This window comes from Cavia porcellus, unplaced genomic scaffold (assembly GCF_034190915.1).
Source record: "Cavia porcellus strain 051 isolate PalLab524CR breed Dunkin Hartley unplaced genomic scaffold, mCavPor4.1 scaffold_8, whole genome shotgun sequence".
NCBI lineage: Eukaryota > Metazoa > Chordata > Mammalia > Rodentia > Caviidae > Cavia > Cavia porcellus.
Genome location: NW_026947491.1, coordinates 40,372,512 through 40,387,799, shown reverse-complemented (window position 1 = coordinate 40,387,799; position 15,288 = coordinate 40,372,512). Strand labels below are relative to the sequence as shown.

The following is a 15,288-nucleotide window of genomic DNA, read 5'->3' as shown; positions in this document are numbered from 1 at the left end:
CCAAACATCTCATACGAAGATCTGACCTCTTCAGGAATCTCACACTTGCTCTCACGGCAGTCTGGATATTGGTGTATTTCCTCATCCCCATCTCCCATCTCCCAGTGACAAAGTGACTGCTAGCCCAATTCGTTTACTCTGCTTTCTTGATCCCCTCCTGCCATTAGTAAGTTATAGGAACTGGGATACTTCTTCCGTTTTCCCCAGTTTACACTCCTTTCATGGTTCCTCTGTCCATCTGCAACCACACTGTCCTCAATATTGACTGAAGGTTCTGTCATTGAGAATACAGTGATCGATAAACCTAGAAGGGAGACAAGTCTCATATTCAGTCTGCAAGGTGGGGAGATATCCTTAAAACATAAATGGTCAGGGGCTGGGGATTTAGCTCAGCGGCATAAGCATCTGCCTTGCAAGCAGGCGGTCGTGAGTTCAATCCTGGGTACCGATAAAAATGAAAAAGACAAAAAACAAACAAACAAACCCAAACGGTCCTCTGACTGCCTCAGGTTAGAATGGGCAGGATAAAGTAGGGCTGCCAATGGATGGGGGTTGGAGGTTGGGCAGATAGCAGTGAAGGGAGAAGATGTACCCCAGAGACCCACAGGAATGCTACAGACATTTGTGCCTTCTCAGAAGTCACTCTGCACAAGGTAAAACACAAAGCCAGATATGAGTGTTTAACTCTATTGAACATATCACTGCCCAGATTCTGAAGCCAAATCTTACTAATACCCAAACTTCTCCTACTATTCCCTAACTCTGAGATAAAACAGTATCTAAGGATTTCGGTGATAGCAGAGTACTTCCCTTGGTCTAATCCCTCATGGCCTACCTGGTCATTGGGCTTTTAATGAGACAGTGGCGTGGGCTTTGGATCCATGGCATGGTTTCCCATGGTTGTACTCCTGGATCATGGGACCACCAGAAGCTGAAGTTCTGAGCATCAGTCAGAGGGACTCTGAAGACCTGATTGGGGACTGAATAGGTTGGGGAAAGGGCTGGTTATTTGAATTCCTTCAGATTCACTGCTCATTGTTCGGCCTCTGGGCAACAAAAGCCTAGCCTACCAAATGGGCCTGACCAGGTACTGAGAAGTCCTGGGAATGTGGTCATCACACCCTGCTTCACTTCTGGGTTGCAGTATCTCACACCCCTCATAGTCAGATCATTAAAGTTAGCTTTGATTCTTCCTACTATTAGAGCACTTCCTCAGGTGCTAAGATGGTAGAAAAACAAGTGGTCAACTCACTTAGAAAATGTACAAGTTAGGGGTCTACTGATTCATTACTTTTCATTTTTCCTGGTCTTAATCATTCTCATTCCTTTATTTATTTATTTATTTTACTGTGTTTTGTTTTGTTTCATTTTGTATTTTTTTGGTACCAGGGATCGAACTCCTGACCTCATGCTTGTATGCCACTGAGCTAAATCCCCAGTCTCCTCCTCATTTTTTTTTTTTTTTTTTTTTTTTTTTTTTTGTCTTTTTTCGTTTTTATCGGTACCAGGGATCGAACTCACGACTGCCTGCTTGCAAGGTAGGCGCTTATGCCGCTGAGCTAAATCCCCAGCCCTATCCTCCTCATTTCTTGCTCTTTTCTCTGAAATGCCTTCCTTTGCCCATCCCAGGTAAATCTCTGAAAGTCACTTTTTTTTTTTTTTTTGAGACAAAGCCTCACCATCATGCAAACTGGCCTTGAACTCATGGAAATCCTCTTGCTTCAGCCTCCTGAGTGCTAGAATTATAGGTATGACCAGCTTGCTTTTTTTCAGACAGGGTCTCACTATGGAGTTCAGGCTTGCATTTACAATGTAGTCACAATCTTCCTGCCTCAGCAACCCCATCTCCAACCCCACGTAGTGCTGAGATTACATGTATATACCACCACACCTAGGGTTACTAGCTTTTCAAGAAAATATATTTTCTTTTCATGAGCTATTTTATTTAAAAAAAAAAAAGATATTTTCAGGGACTGAAGGTGTAGCTTAATGGTAGAATTCTTGCCTAGCATATAAATGCCCTCGGTTCAATTCCCATAACACCCATGTACACATACTTTTTTTTTTTTTCCTGTTTTTTGTTGTTGTTGTTGTTGTTTTTTCTTGGTACTAGGGATCAAACTCACAACTGCACTGCTTGCAAGGCAGGCGCTTATACCGCTGAGCTAAATCCCCAGCCCACATACTTTGTTTGTGAGACAGGGTCTCACTATGTAGTGCAGGCTGGCCTTGAACTCAACTCAGTGCGTACACTGCCATGCCTGCCCACTTTTTTTGTACTGGGGATTGTACTCATGACCTTGCATTTGCCAGACAGGCCCTTGGGTCACTGAGCTATATCTCTGGCCCCTTGGCAACTTTTAACTATTTGTATGAATTTAATTCTAGCAGTATATAAAATTTATATATTTTTAGAATTATGGTGGTTCACACCTGTAATCCTACGGTAATCCCAGCACTCGAAAAGGCTGAGGCAGGGGGATTGCTGTGAGTTCAAGGCCAGCCTGGACTACATAAGTCACTTCTAGGCCAGCCTACATGACACAGGGAAACCCTTGTCTCAAAAAACCAAAACAGGGGCTGGGGATTTAGCTCAGCGGCATAAGTGCCTGCCTTGCGAGCAGGCGGTAGTCAGTTCGATCCCCGGTACCAATAAAAAGGAAAAAGACACACACACACACACAGACACACAGACACACACACACACACACACACACACACACACACACACACACACACACAAAACAAAAAAACAAAGGGGCTGGGGGTTTAGCTCAGTGGCATAAGCACCTGCCTTGCAAGCAGGTGGTCATGAGTTCGATCCCCGTACTGGAAAAAAAAATAAATTAAAAATTAAACAAAACAAAACAAACACAAAAGCTAGCAGCTTTCAGAGATTTAGCAGTCTACATACTGAGACCCTATCTCAAAAAAATGAAATTTTAAAAAGCCAAAAAACCCCACTTGTAATCCTAGTACTTAGGTGGCTACAATTGTAAATTTAAGGCCAGACTAGACACTTACATAGTGTGGCCCTGTCTAAAAAAAAAACTCCCCAAATGTAACAAAACTGGGGAGGCTTAGGTAGGGGATTGCAAGTTTACATCCAGCCTGGGCAGTTTAGTGATTTAGCAAGACCTGGCTCACATTATGAAAAAGATTGGGAGTGTAGCTCAGTGAAAAGGTTCTGGGTTTTATCACCAGTACTGAAAGAAAAAAAAAAGTTTTACTGTCAGGAGGCTGAGGCAGGAGGATGGAAAGTTGGTCAGTCCAAGCAACTTAGTGAACCCCTGTCTCAGATATGAAAGGGCTGCGGGTGTGATTCAGTGGGAGAGTTTTTGCCTATCATGCACAAAAGCACTGTGATACATTCTCAGCACTGAAAAAAAAATTAGTTATTAGAAATAATTCTAAGGGGGCCAGGGATTTTTAGTTCAGTGGCATAAGTGCCTGCCTTACAAGTGTGAATTCGATCCTTGGTACCAAAAAAAAAAAAAGTAAAGAAATAACTCTAAGATATCCTTCTTACATATGCCTGTTCTGGCTTCTAAATTGTTTTTGTTTTTTAAATTAAATATGAAGACAACTGTAGACAGATTCATAGACAGTTGTGAGAAATATTACTTGGATAACCCATGTATACCCTTTACTCAAAGGTAGTAACTGGCAAAACTATAGTACATTACTACAACCAAGCATACTGACATACTGATACAGGACAGTCCTATCACCCTAATCTTGGTATTGCCATTTTGTAGTCTTGATAATCAATGATCTGCCCATTTCTATAAATTTGTTATTTTAAAAATGTTACATAAGTGGCATACAGATTGGGATCTTTTGTAGACTGGCTTTCGTTGTTTTGGTTTTTTTAGGCAGGGTTTTGCTACATGGCCCAGGTGGCCTTGATTCGTGATCCTTCTCTGTTAGCCTCCAGAGTGACGGGATTGCAGGTGCCTGCCACCATGCCTGGGAGGGCTAATTTCTCTATAGAGCCTAATTCCCTGGAGAATCCTACAATGTACTGTGTGTATCAGGAATTTGTCCTACATCCTTTTTCATAACAATGCTAAAGGAGTATTCCAGTTTTTAGAGGGTTCAGAGAGGAACTTGTCCTCTTTGTCCCTAAAGGATCTTGCCCAAGGTCATACAATTTATTTAGAGTTTAAATTCGGATGAGTTAAATTCCAAAGCTATTGTTTGTTATACCATTCCTCATGTGCAAAATATGATAATATGCAAACTATTTCCCTAAACTGTTCTAGTTTTGCTGTGATCCTCACAGTTGTTTAGTACGGCAGCAGAGCAGGCATTCCCACTTTCTGTTTTGTTTAAAATGAATGAAGAAGGCAGGGTGTGGAGGCCCACACCTGTGTTTCCAGCACTCAGAAACTGAGGCAAAATGCTCACTGTGAGTTCAAGGCCAACCTACACTACATAGGAAGACTATCTCTCTGTCTCTCAAAAAAAAAAAAACTCCAATGTTTTTAAAAATAAAAATAAAATGCCAAGCATGGTGGTACACACCTGTAATCCTAGTACTTGGGAGGCTGAGCCAGGAGGATTGCTGTGAGTTTGAGGCCAGCCTGCACTACATAGTGACACCCTGCCTCAAAACAAAAACACAAAGAAATATCCAAGCAAAATAAAATGAAGAAACAGGATAATAACAGGTAAGTGACTTACGCAAGGTGAGATGTCTAAAGGAGGCACAGCCTGGATCTTGTGCTTCTATATCTTATTCAGTTTATATTTTATCATGCTCATTTGCCATTCAAGTTTACTTTCTCGCATTTCTCTGTCTGCCTTCCTGGCTCTCCAGCCTCCTGCTGTGGTCCATGATGTCCCAGCCATTTATCAGAAACACAGATACATCTTTTACTTACATCTCTGTAATAACACCTTCCGTACAGCTTCATGGTACCTCTTGTGGCTATTCTGGTGCACAGAATAATTCCCATGTTCTGAGGTAATGGAGGGAAGCCTAGTGGACACTGGTTCCTTCTGATCTGAAATGAGAACAGTTAATCTGAGTATAGCAGATGGGGTTATTTGATTTTCTGATTCTCTCATCTCCACACCAATTAGCTACATGCAGGGCTGTCTCCTAGCCGCTCACATCTTATTTTCAGGATGTCAAGGATCAAATCACCATGGCTGTGATGGAGCAAGTGAGGGATGGAAAGAGGATCTTGTGATCACAGGAACTCCCTCACCGGTCTTCTCTGACAAGCCAGTTTTGAGTGGCCTCTGAAGACTCAGGATGTTGGACACTTAGGGTTAGAGCAGATGAAAGCTCTTTTTTGGGTGGATACTCCTTTCCTGAGATTGGCATTTCTATAGAATTTCAAATGGTCTAAAAGGAGAAGTTACATTTGAACTTGGTCTTGGAGAATCTTGGAGCATAAGTAGGAGTTCATGGGCCATCAGGAATATTTAAGACAGCAGGATGACAAGTGAGTTAGAAGCATTAGAGAGGCAGCAGAAAGTTTTTTGTTAGAGTCTGGAATGCTGGGAAAAGTAGAGAGGGACAGAGGACAGGGCTGGAAAAGATAATGTACTGGTTGGCTAGTATTCATTATGGTTGGGAATCACCTATTATGAAACAAAACCCATATCTCACTGTAGAGATTGAAAAGACCATGTTTTCCTTACCCAGCCTTTCCTACAGCAAGGCCACAGACAAAGACTTTTGGCTAGAGCTCGATGTGGTGTTATATGCCTGTAACCACACATTCTGAGGTGAGGAAGTAGGTTTGCGTGTCTGAACCCAGCATGGGCAATTTATTTTTTTTTGTTTTGTTTTTTGTCTTTTTCCTTTTTATCGGTACCAGGGATCGAACTCACGACTGCCTGCTTGCCAGGCAGGCGCTTATGCCGCTGAGCTAAACCCCCAGCCCCCAGAATGGGCAATTTAGTGAGCCCATATCTCAGAATAAAAAATAAAGGCTTGCAAATACGGCTCAGTGCAAAGTCTCAAGTTCAGTTCCCAGTACTGCAAAAAAAAACCCACCAACACAACAACTAGGTATGGTGGTACATGCCTGTAATCCCTGCACTCCTGGTGAAGCAGGAGGATGGCAGTAGTTCAAGGCCAGTCTGGGCTGCATAGTGAGGTCAAGGTCACCCTGGACCAAACAGCAAGATGTTTTAAAAAACCAAACCAAACCAACACTTGCCTAGGCCAATTAAATACATCTGCTCCAGACTTTTTTTTTTTTCTTCTTTTATCGGTACCAGGGATCGAACTCACAACCACACACTTGCAAGGCAGGTACTTATGCCACTGAGCTAAATCCCCAGCCCTTGCTCCAGACTTTGACTCGGAGATTAAGTTGCAAGGAACCGGGGCCATCTGAAGTTTTCTGCCAATGATGGGAACTAGGAGCAGAAACACTGGTTCTTGTTTCTTGAAGCAGTATCCAGGGTCCAGAGTCCTCAGTGCCAGAAGTATCCACCAATATACACACGGTAATGTCTGTGCCAGACCAGGTCTGTGGCCCAATTCTCAGCACTGTTTCTTGTTAGCGTTTGGGTCCCCATTTTTCCTAAGGTTTCTATGTGGCTCCTAGTATTATTTGAATACATTTATATTCAACTTTCATTGGTTAGATTTGGCTTGCATCTCGGAATCTTGAACAAGAGTGGATGGATCTGAGAAAGATTTAAGATAGTAAAGATGAAGATTTGAAGGAGTAATAAAAAGGGAGAAGAGGGTCTAGGGTGCTTCCAAGATTTCTGCCTCTCCCATCATCCAAATGAAAAGGAGGCTAAGCTCCTTGCCTTATCTCCTTTAGCCCGTCTCTGTTGCAATATGAAATCCAGCACTGCATTTGATATTTCAGGGCCTCTGCTGTATTCATCAAGTAGTGGCTCTTTCTCACTTATTCCGATTTTTAATCTTGCTTGCTTTTTAGTGCTTGTTAGGAACTAGATCAGTGTCTTCTATTCTCCTTAGAAATTGTTGAGGATTGCTGACTCATCTGATAGAAGGTGGGAATGCTACTTTTGGTTCCAGAATTCTTTCCTAGCTCCTTTTACCACTTTCTAGGTTGGCCACACTCACTTATCTCTGTCCTTTTTTTATTTTACCCTCCAATAAAAATCTCCTTTAACATTCTATATGTGAATAGAATGGGGCACATTTGAATCTCCTCCCTGTACAGCTGAGAGGTAGTAGTACTAAAGGCTTGATTTGAGTATAGAGTTCTGGAATTCTGGACTGAACCAGGGGATTCATTGGTACTTCACCATATATTATAGCAAGGAGGGATTACTTACTGGGACCAGTTATCACTTAAGGTTGGTCATTCAAGAGCCAAGCGTGGTAGCACATGCCTGTAATCCCAGTACTCGGGAGACTGAGGCAAAAGGATGGTTATGAATTTGAGGCCAGCCTGGGCTACAAAGTGAGTTCAAGACCAGCCTGAACTGCATAGTGAGACCTGTCTCAAAAAGACAGAATAAACAAAAGAAAAAAAAATATTGGTCATTCAACTTTGGACAAGGTGGAGGTGGCAGAATGTCCATGGTCAAACAGCTCCAGATTGAGGAAAAAGAACAGAACAAAAGCCTATTTCTTGTGGGCACTGAGACCTAAACTGAGAGTAATTATTGGTCTGGATTCAGGTAATAGATAATAGAGCTCTTTAGTTTCAAGGCCTCAGGTTGACTAAGTGTAAGAATACCATAAGATGATGTTCAAAGTGTCCAAGCAGCAGGCTCCCAGCTTCTCACATGAATGTATACTTACAGGTGTGCTGGACAGTATCACCCACTTGAATCCCTTCCTCTTTTATTTGGCATATACCTTACTCTCATTTTTGGCAAACTGAGAGATATTCTTGGTAACTAATAGCTTTCATAAGGAGCCAGGGTTTGGAAGGCACCTGGGATAAAGGGTGGCATGAGGGGTAACAATTATCCCATAACCATTGTGGAATGTCCTAGGTAGGACAATCTGCTCTTTAAAAGCAAACTCCTGTTTGCAAGGAACCCGAGTCAATCAACTTGTTGGCAGGTAGTATAATATGTTCTTTAACTAATCACTTAGCAGCCCACTTTGGTCTTTGCTGATAAACAGGATGTATCATGAGCAGATTTTTCTAAAACTGGGACATAAATTGGGAGTTGCCATAAAATTACTTTTTTTTTTTTTTTTTTTGAGATGGGGTCTTGCTATGCAGTTCAGGCTGGCCTTGAGCTCACTTTGTAGCCCAGGCTGGTCTCGAACTTGCAATGATCCTCCTACCTCAGCCTCCCAAGTGCTGAGATTACAGGCATGAGCCACCACGCCCGGCATAAAATTACATTTAATGCTGCAGTGCACAACAGAGGACATCCTAGGTAGAGATGACAATATTTGAATGGATCTTTCTTTTCTTTTTTGGTCCTGGGGATCAAATTCACAACCTTGCACTTTCAAGGCAAGTGCTTGAGCCGCTGAACTAAATTCCCTGCCCTTGAATGGATCTTTCACTTATCTAAATTAATGGTGCAAAGTTTTCAGTACTATAGCCTCCCTGTGTCCTACGAGTGATCACAGATTCTTAATGACTCACTGCTTGGCTCAATGGTTCCACTGGAATTGAAAGTTCTTGATTCCTATGTTTTTAGGCTGAAGAATTTTTAGAATGGCTCTACCTCAATGGCTCCCAATAGTCTTTTAGATGAAGATTTGATTCCAGATTGGGACGCAGTGGTACAAATATCCAATGCTCATTACTTGCAGTTGTCTTTGAGTTAATGTTGCTACATGAAGAATAATTCTACCCTGACTAGAAATTCACACAAAACCTGAAAGAAAACGTTATGGTATATATTTTTAAAATGATTCATGTCAGGGCCGGGGGCATAAGCGCCTGCCTGCAAGTGCAAGGTCATGAGTTCAATCCCTGGCACACATACACAAAAAAAGATTCATGTTTAGGAGGCTGTAACAAATGTTGGGCATTAATTGTCTCCTGAAGTTAGTTAGAACATTAAGATGTTCGGAGGAATTGGCTGAAGTATGTTTAGAGGAATACTTTGCACTGTCTTCCCTGATGAGATTATCAGTGCTTTGAGAGAAAGTGAACAGAACCATGAGCTCAGGAAACCAGACCAATCCCCAGGGTATGTTTTCCATTTGGGGACATTTCCTTTGCCTGCATGTCCAAAAATAATCTCAGTGGTGTGCTTGTTCAGAATGGGAGTAAATAAGGCATGACACAGCATCAGAATTTGACGCTGATAGAAAGTGGAGGAGGTGGATTTTCTAGCAATAATAACAATACAAATAGCAAATACTTAATGAATGTGCTTAGCACAACTGTACAAGGTAAGTACTAACAGTTTACAAAGAGGAGCTAGAGGCACAGAGAAGTTTGGTTATTTGCCCATGGTCACATAACAAGCATATGGCAGAGACATATTTAAATTAACCCAAGAAGGCTGAGCATGGTGATACACATCTGTAATCCCAGTACTCAGGAAGCTGAGGCAGGAAGATCACCTCAAGTTTGAGGCCAGTCTAAGCTACATAGCAAGACCTTGTTTCAAAAAATCACACACAAAAAAAACCCCAAAAAACCAAACCAAACCAAAACTCCAACCAACCAACCAAACAAGCAAACAAAAACCTCAAGAAGTTTGGCTTCAGAGTCCAGGCTTTTACCTACCATACTAAACTACCTTCTAAAATAACCTCATCAGGGCTTCCAGGAAAGACCGAGAACTTGAACTAACAGAACTAACCCCATGATGGGCTCCCCTGTATACAGTTGATGGGTGTCCTGTCAAGGATATCTGATCACTTGGAATGGCCTAGAGCTGAGTCAGGGATGTGCCATTGTTGACTTAATACAGATGTGGAAACCTGCCTCCCTGAGTTCTAACAAATGTGAGAGCAGAGAAGACAAGAATTTGTGGGTCACACCTCTAGTATATTTGTTTGCTCTTTTTTTTTTTTTACCGGTACCAGGGATCGAACTCACGACCATCTGCTTGCAAGGCAGGTGCTAATGCCGCTGAGCTAAATCCCCAGCCCCATCCTCTAGTATATTAAAGCAGTCTCAGAGAGAAGATCAGTTGAGAAAAGGCTGAGTGTTTTTTGGAAAAAGTGGCCTGTTTGCTGCCTACAAACATCATCACCTTACAGTCCATTCCCTAGACTTTGGCAGAATGGCTATGAATAGCATAAATATTTTCCACTACAGTTTCACAGAGATAGGGCACAGTGGTCTGTAGAAGTTTCAATATAGTACAGATTGTTTCCAAGATATAATTCTGTAGCTTCAGTACGGCTAGCCACTTGGGAAGGCAGAGGGGCTCAAGCACTGGCCAGTTCTTTTCTTGGCTGAATGGTGTCATTCATGCTCCTGTTTGAAAAGCTAGAACTTCAGTGCCCTCTGCTGGAGTCTACAAGTGGCATCTCCAGCTGTCTCCTAACAAGAAGGTCACCAACCAGGCATCACAGAGAGGCCAGGAGGCCTAGAAGATTGAGAAGATATCCCAGCTAGGATTGGAAAACCACCTGTTGTTTCCTCTGAAGGATCAGAATCAGAATCATGATCAGGACCAGAAAAGGAGAATATAGGAAATATATGTTAAGTTTTTGCCAAAGTCTTCAGGCTTAGCCTTTCTTTGAAAAAATTCATTTAGAACTGGAAGTGAAAGAAACTCTGAGGACTTCTTAGCAAATTCTTATGGAAAGGAAAATGATAACTAGCACTGCAGGAAACAGGACTAAAGCCATCTGGATATACACAGCGTGGAGGTCAGTGAGTCTATGGTTACTGAGCAGTGTGTCTACAGCTACAGGAGTATATCTGGAAAAAAGGTCATTTGTCTCAACAACTAGCAGAAACAAAGCAAAAACAACTCCCCCAAAACAGCATGATCTCTATCTCTCTTCCTCACCACCCATCACCATTCACCTGTGAGACTATCAGTGGGCAGTGTCCTTGTGTTAGGTAAGATCTCACCTACTCTAGGGTCTTCAGATAACAAGGTAAAGGAGTTGTTTCAGAAAGAGGCCAATTGGAGGGAATCTGTCTAAAATTAAAATCAAGATACTCCTAGACCAGGAGAAGTGTGTGTGTATGAAGGTAAAAGTGGAGAGGAGAGCAGAGCTCAAAGCAGGTAGAGAGTCAGACTGAAGAAAGGAAAAGACAGAGATATAAGAATGTGTGCCTCTAGACAGGTCAGAAGGGAAAGCCAGAGACTCAAGAGACCAGGCCATAAGGTCCTGAATAAACACTGGAAGCTAGGCCAAACCTGCAGAGCAATCCATGTGAGGGAAGAGTGAGTCTGGGAGGGACTGAAATCTGCTAACTGATGGATAAGAGTCCCCAACTGATGATTGGGAGTGCTCCTATGTGGGCAGTTGTAGTTGACTTTTAAGACCTAGAGGAAATATGCTTTGAAGCTAGCCAGCATTTTTTTTTCTCTAGGACCTTTTGGCTAAGAATACTGCTTTTCAGGGATATGTTATTAGTTAGGATAGCTTGCTATCCTGGCAGGTATGTCCTAAGCAGTGGGCAAAGATAAACCAGTCATAGCAAAGGTATATGTTCCATATAAAAGTAGTTAACTTTCATATAGTTTATGACTTTTCCTCTAGTTATCGGTTGTATAGTTTTATGATAGGTTTTAGATGTATGACATACATTTTATGCCTACAACAAAAGAAATTATCTCCATTTACAGCTGAGGAAACTGGGATACTGTGAATTTGTTTATTGTGAGTTATTGTTCTAACAGAACAACTTTGGGTACCTGATAAAACAGAATCCCTGAAATTGAGGAAAGACCAAAGTATGCACACCACACCCTGTTTCACTCATTGGTTTTTCTAGTTTGGCTTAGAAGCAGGAGGAAAAGGAAAGGAAGAGGCAGGGGTTGGCAGAATGATTGATTATATGTGTTGACTTACCTCTGTGAGTTTTCCTTATGACTATAAGAAAAGCTTGAGTGGGCCCTTTTTAATTGGATGTTAATACACTCACATGTACTAGCAAAGTAAAATTTTCCTTTAAAGAAAGATTGTGAATAACTTAAAAATATCACAACAGTAAAAGTGTTAAGAATATAGCTGGGGGGGGGGCTGGGGATTTAGCTCAGAGGCATAAGCGCCTGCCTTGCAAGCAGGCAGTTGTGAGTTTGATCCCTGGTACCGATAAAAACGAAAAAGACCAAAAAAAATAGCAAAAAAAAAAGAATATAGCTGGGCATGGTGGCACACACCTGTAATCCCAGCACTCGGGAGGCTGAGGCAGGAGGATTCTTGCAAATTCAAGACCAGCCTGGACTACAAAGTGAGCTCAAGGCCAGCCTGAACTGCACAGCAAGACCTTGTCTCAAAAAGACAAAATACACAAACAAAGAATGAATAGGGTAAATGTTAATAAATTGATTTTTATAGTTGTTATTAAAGGCTTCTCCCAGGAGCCAAAGATTTGAGCATGGGAACAGGTTGACTTGCTAGAGGCAGTGGACAGGAAAGAGTAAAGTGTCTTTAAAGAATATATAGTAGTCTCCCTTATCTATGGAGAATATATTCCAAAATTCTCCATGAATACTTGAACCATGGCAGTACCTAACCCTGTATATGCTATGCTTTCTTTGGTATATAAATACCTGTAATAATAATACCTGTAATATAAATACCTTTAATAAATGAGGCACAGTCAGAAATTAACAATAACTAATAATAAAATAGTACAGTTATAAGATTAAAAGTTATATGAATGTCGTTTGTCTCTCAAAATATCTTTTTGTACTATATTTACTCTTGTGATGCTATGAGACGATATGATACCTGCATGACGAGATGAAGTGAGGTAGATGACACAGACATTGCGAAGTAGCATTAGGCTACTATGTACTGAGTTACCTGAACACAAGCACTGTGATACTTGATACTTGACAGCAGATCTGATAGCCAAGACTGATACTAAGTGGTTAACAGGTGGTAACATATATGGCAAACATATGCTAAACAGACAGATTGCTCATGTCTTAGGAAGGACAGTGCAAAATTTCATCATGCTGCTCAGAACAGTGTACAATTTAAAATATATGCATTGTTTATTATTGGAACTTTCTATTTAATATTTTTGGCTAATGGCAGGTACCTCAAATAGCAGAAAGTAAAACTGCGGGTAAATAAAGAAACAAGGTGAAATCAGCTAGACAGAAACTGAGAGCCAAGGAATCCAAGGAATTATTCTGGAGATAAGAATGGGTTACAAATGAGAGTCTTTCAACATTGTTTGGCTTGTGGAACTAAAGGATGAGTAACAAATCAGTAACTGTGGGTTCCCTGAATTTTTTACACATAAAAATTGAGACAACAAGCCAGGAATGGTGATAGGTGCCTATAATCCCAGCACTCAGGAGGCTGAGACAGGAGGACAGCCATGAGTTCTAGGCCAGCCTGGCTACATTGAGTTCTAGGCCACCCTGCACTACATGAGATCCTGTCTCAGAAAAAAAAAAAAAATTGAGGATGAGAAAAGGAGACAAACCTGGTGTGGTTGTGCATGCCTATAATCCCAGCACTTCTGCTAAGGCAGGAGGATTGCTCTGAGTTAAAGACCAGCTTGGGCTAAAAAGTGAGTTCAAGACCCATCTGAACTGCATAGTGAAACTGTGTCTCAAAAAGGACCACAAAAGAAAGAAAGAAAGAAAGAAAGAAAGAAAGAAAGAAAGAAAGAAAGGAAGGAAGGAAGAAAGAAAGAAAAAGAAAGAAAGAAAGAAAGAAAGAAAGAAAGAAAGAAAGAAAGAAAGAAAGAAAGAAAGAAAAAGAGACATAAGCAAAGTAGATGTGGGTTTGCTAGAAACCAAAGAGAATGCTATATTTTATTTGTAATTCCCCTGTACTTGTGAATTTCTCAAACAAATTCTGCTATGGAAAAGAAAACAAAGTGTTTTAAAAATACCAACTCTCAGCCAGGCATGGTGGCATATGCCTTTAATTCATGCTACAGGAGACTGAAACAGAAAGATCTTAAATTCAAGGTCAGCCCAGACAACTTGGTAAGATCTTGTCTCAAAATTAAAAAGAGGTGGAAGCTGGGTGTAGTGGTACATGTCTGTGATCCCACAACTCCAGCATTTGGGAGGCTGAGGCAAGAGGATTACTACAATTTTGAGGCCAGCCTGGGCTATATAGTGAGTTCAATACTAGCCTGAACTACAAGGTGAGATCCTATCTCAAAAAACCAACCAACTGGGGCTGGGGATTTAGCTCAGCGGCATAAGCACCTTCCTTGCAAGCAGGCGGTCGTGAGTTCGATCCCTGGTACCGATAAAAAAGAAAAAGACAAAAACAAACAAACAAACAAACAAAAAAAAAAAAAAACCAACTCAACCAACTGAATAACCCAGGGGCAGGGATGTATTTTAATGGTAGAGTCCTTGTCTAGTGTGTGTGAGCCTCTGAGTTCAATCCATAGTAATGAAAAAAAAGCAATTGTCATTTTAGTTTCTAGTCAGAGGTTGTACATATCTATATTAGACACACAGTATAATGTATTAATATAAAATCATCATTGTATTCCTGGAATATATCTGATTGTAGATGACTGTCTTCAATATATTCTTTTTTTTTTTTTTTTTTGTCTTTTTAAAACAGGGTCTCACTATGCAGTACATGCTGGCCTTGAGCTCACTTTGTAGCCCTGGCTAGTTTCGAGCCTGCAACAATCCTCTTGCCTCAGCCTCCCACGTGCTGGAATTACAGGCATGCACCACCATGCCTGGCTATATTCTTTTTTTTTTTTTGTCGTTTTCCTTTTTATCGGTACCGGGGATTGAACTCACGACTGCTTGCTTGCAAGGCAGGCGCTTATGCCGCTGAGCTAAATCCCCAGCCCTATATGTCGATTCTTTTTTCTTGTCTTTTTTTGCTTCGTGAGACAGGATCTTGCTATGTATGCCAGGCAGCCTTGAACTGTGTAATCCAGGCTGATCTTGAACTTGCTGCAGTCTTCCTGCCTCATCTTCCCCAGTGCCAGGATTACAGGTGTGCACTCCCATGCCTGGTTTGTATATCAGTTCTTATGCCAGTATCATACTATCTTGATTATTATACCTTTGTAGAATATTTTAAACTGAGGATTGTCTTTGTTCAACTTTATCATGGCTATTCTTTTTGTTGTTTTTGTTTTGGTACTGGGAATTGAACTCATGGCCTTGTGCTTTCCAGGCAGTTGCTTATGCCATTGAGCTATACCCCTGGCCCTACCATGGCTGTTCTTATTTCCTTGCATTTCCATTCAAATTTTAGGATAGCTTGTCAGTTCT

The 15,288-nt window shown here is 41.3% G+C and overlaps 1 protein-coding gene across 2 annotated transcripts in view; it reads right to left on the bottom strand.

Annotated features, from left to right (window-relative positions):
* Positions 1 to 56: 56 nt before the first annotated feature.
* Spmip11 (sperm microtubule inner protein 11) overlaps positions 57 to 15,288 on the bottom strand; it is a 33,840-nt gene continuing 18,608 nt past the window's right edge. For both annotated transcript variants that reach the window (XM_063254659.1, XM_063254658.1), the window contains exons 2-4: positions 4,887 to 5,009; positions 836 to 980; positions 57 to 304 (exon numbers count right to left, since the gene is read on the bottom strand). In XM_063254659.1, coding sequence (XP_063110729.1) covers positions 256 to 304; positions 836 to 980; positions 4,887 to 5,009 — 317 coding nt within the window. In that variant the 3' untranslated portion in view covers positions 57 to 255. The remainder of the gene's footprint in view (positions 305 to 835; positions 981 to 4,886; positions 5,010 to 15,288) is intronic.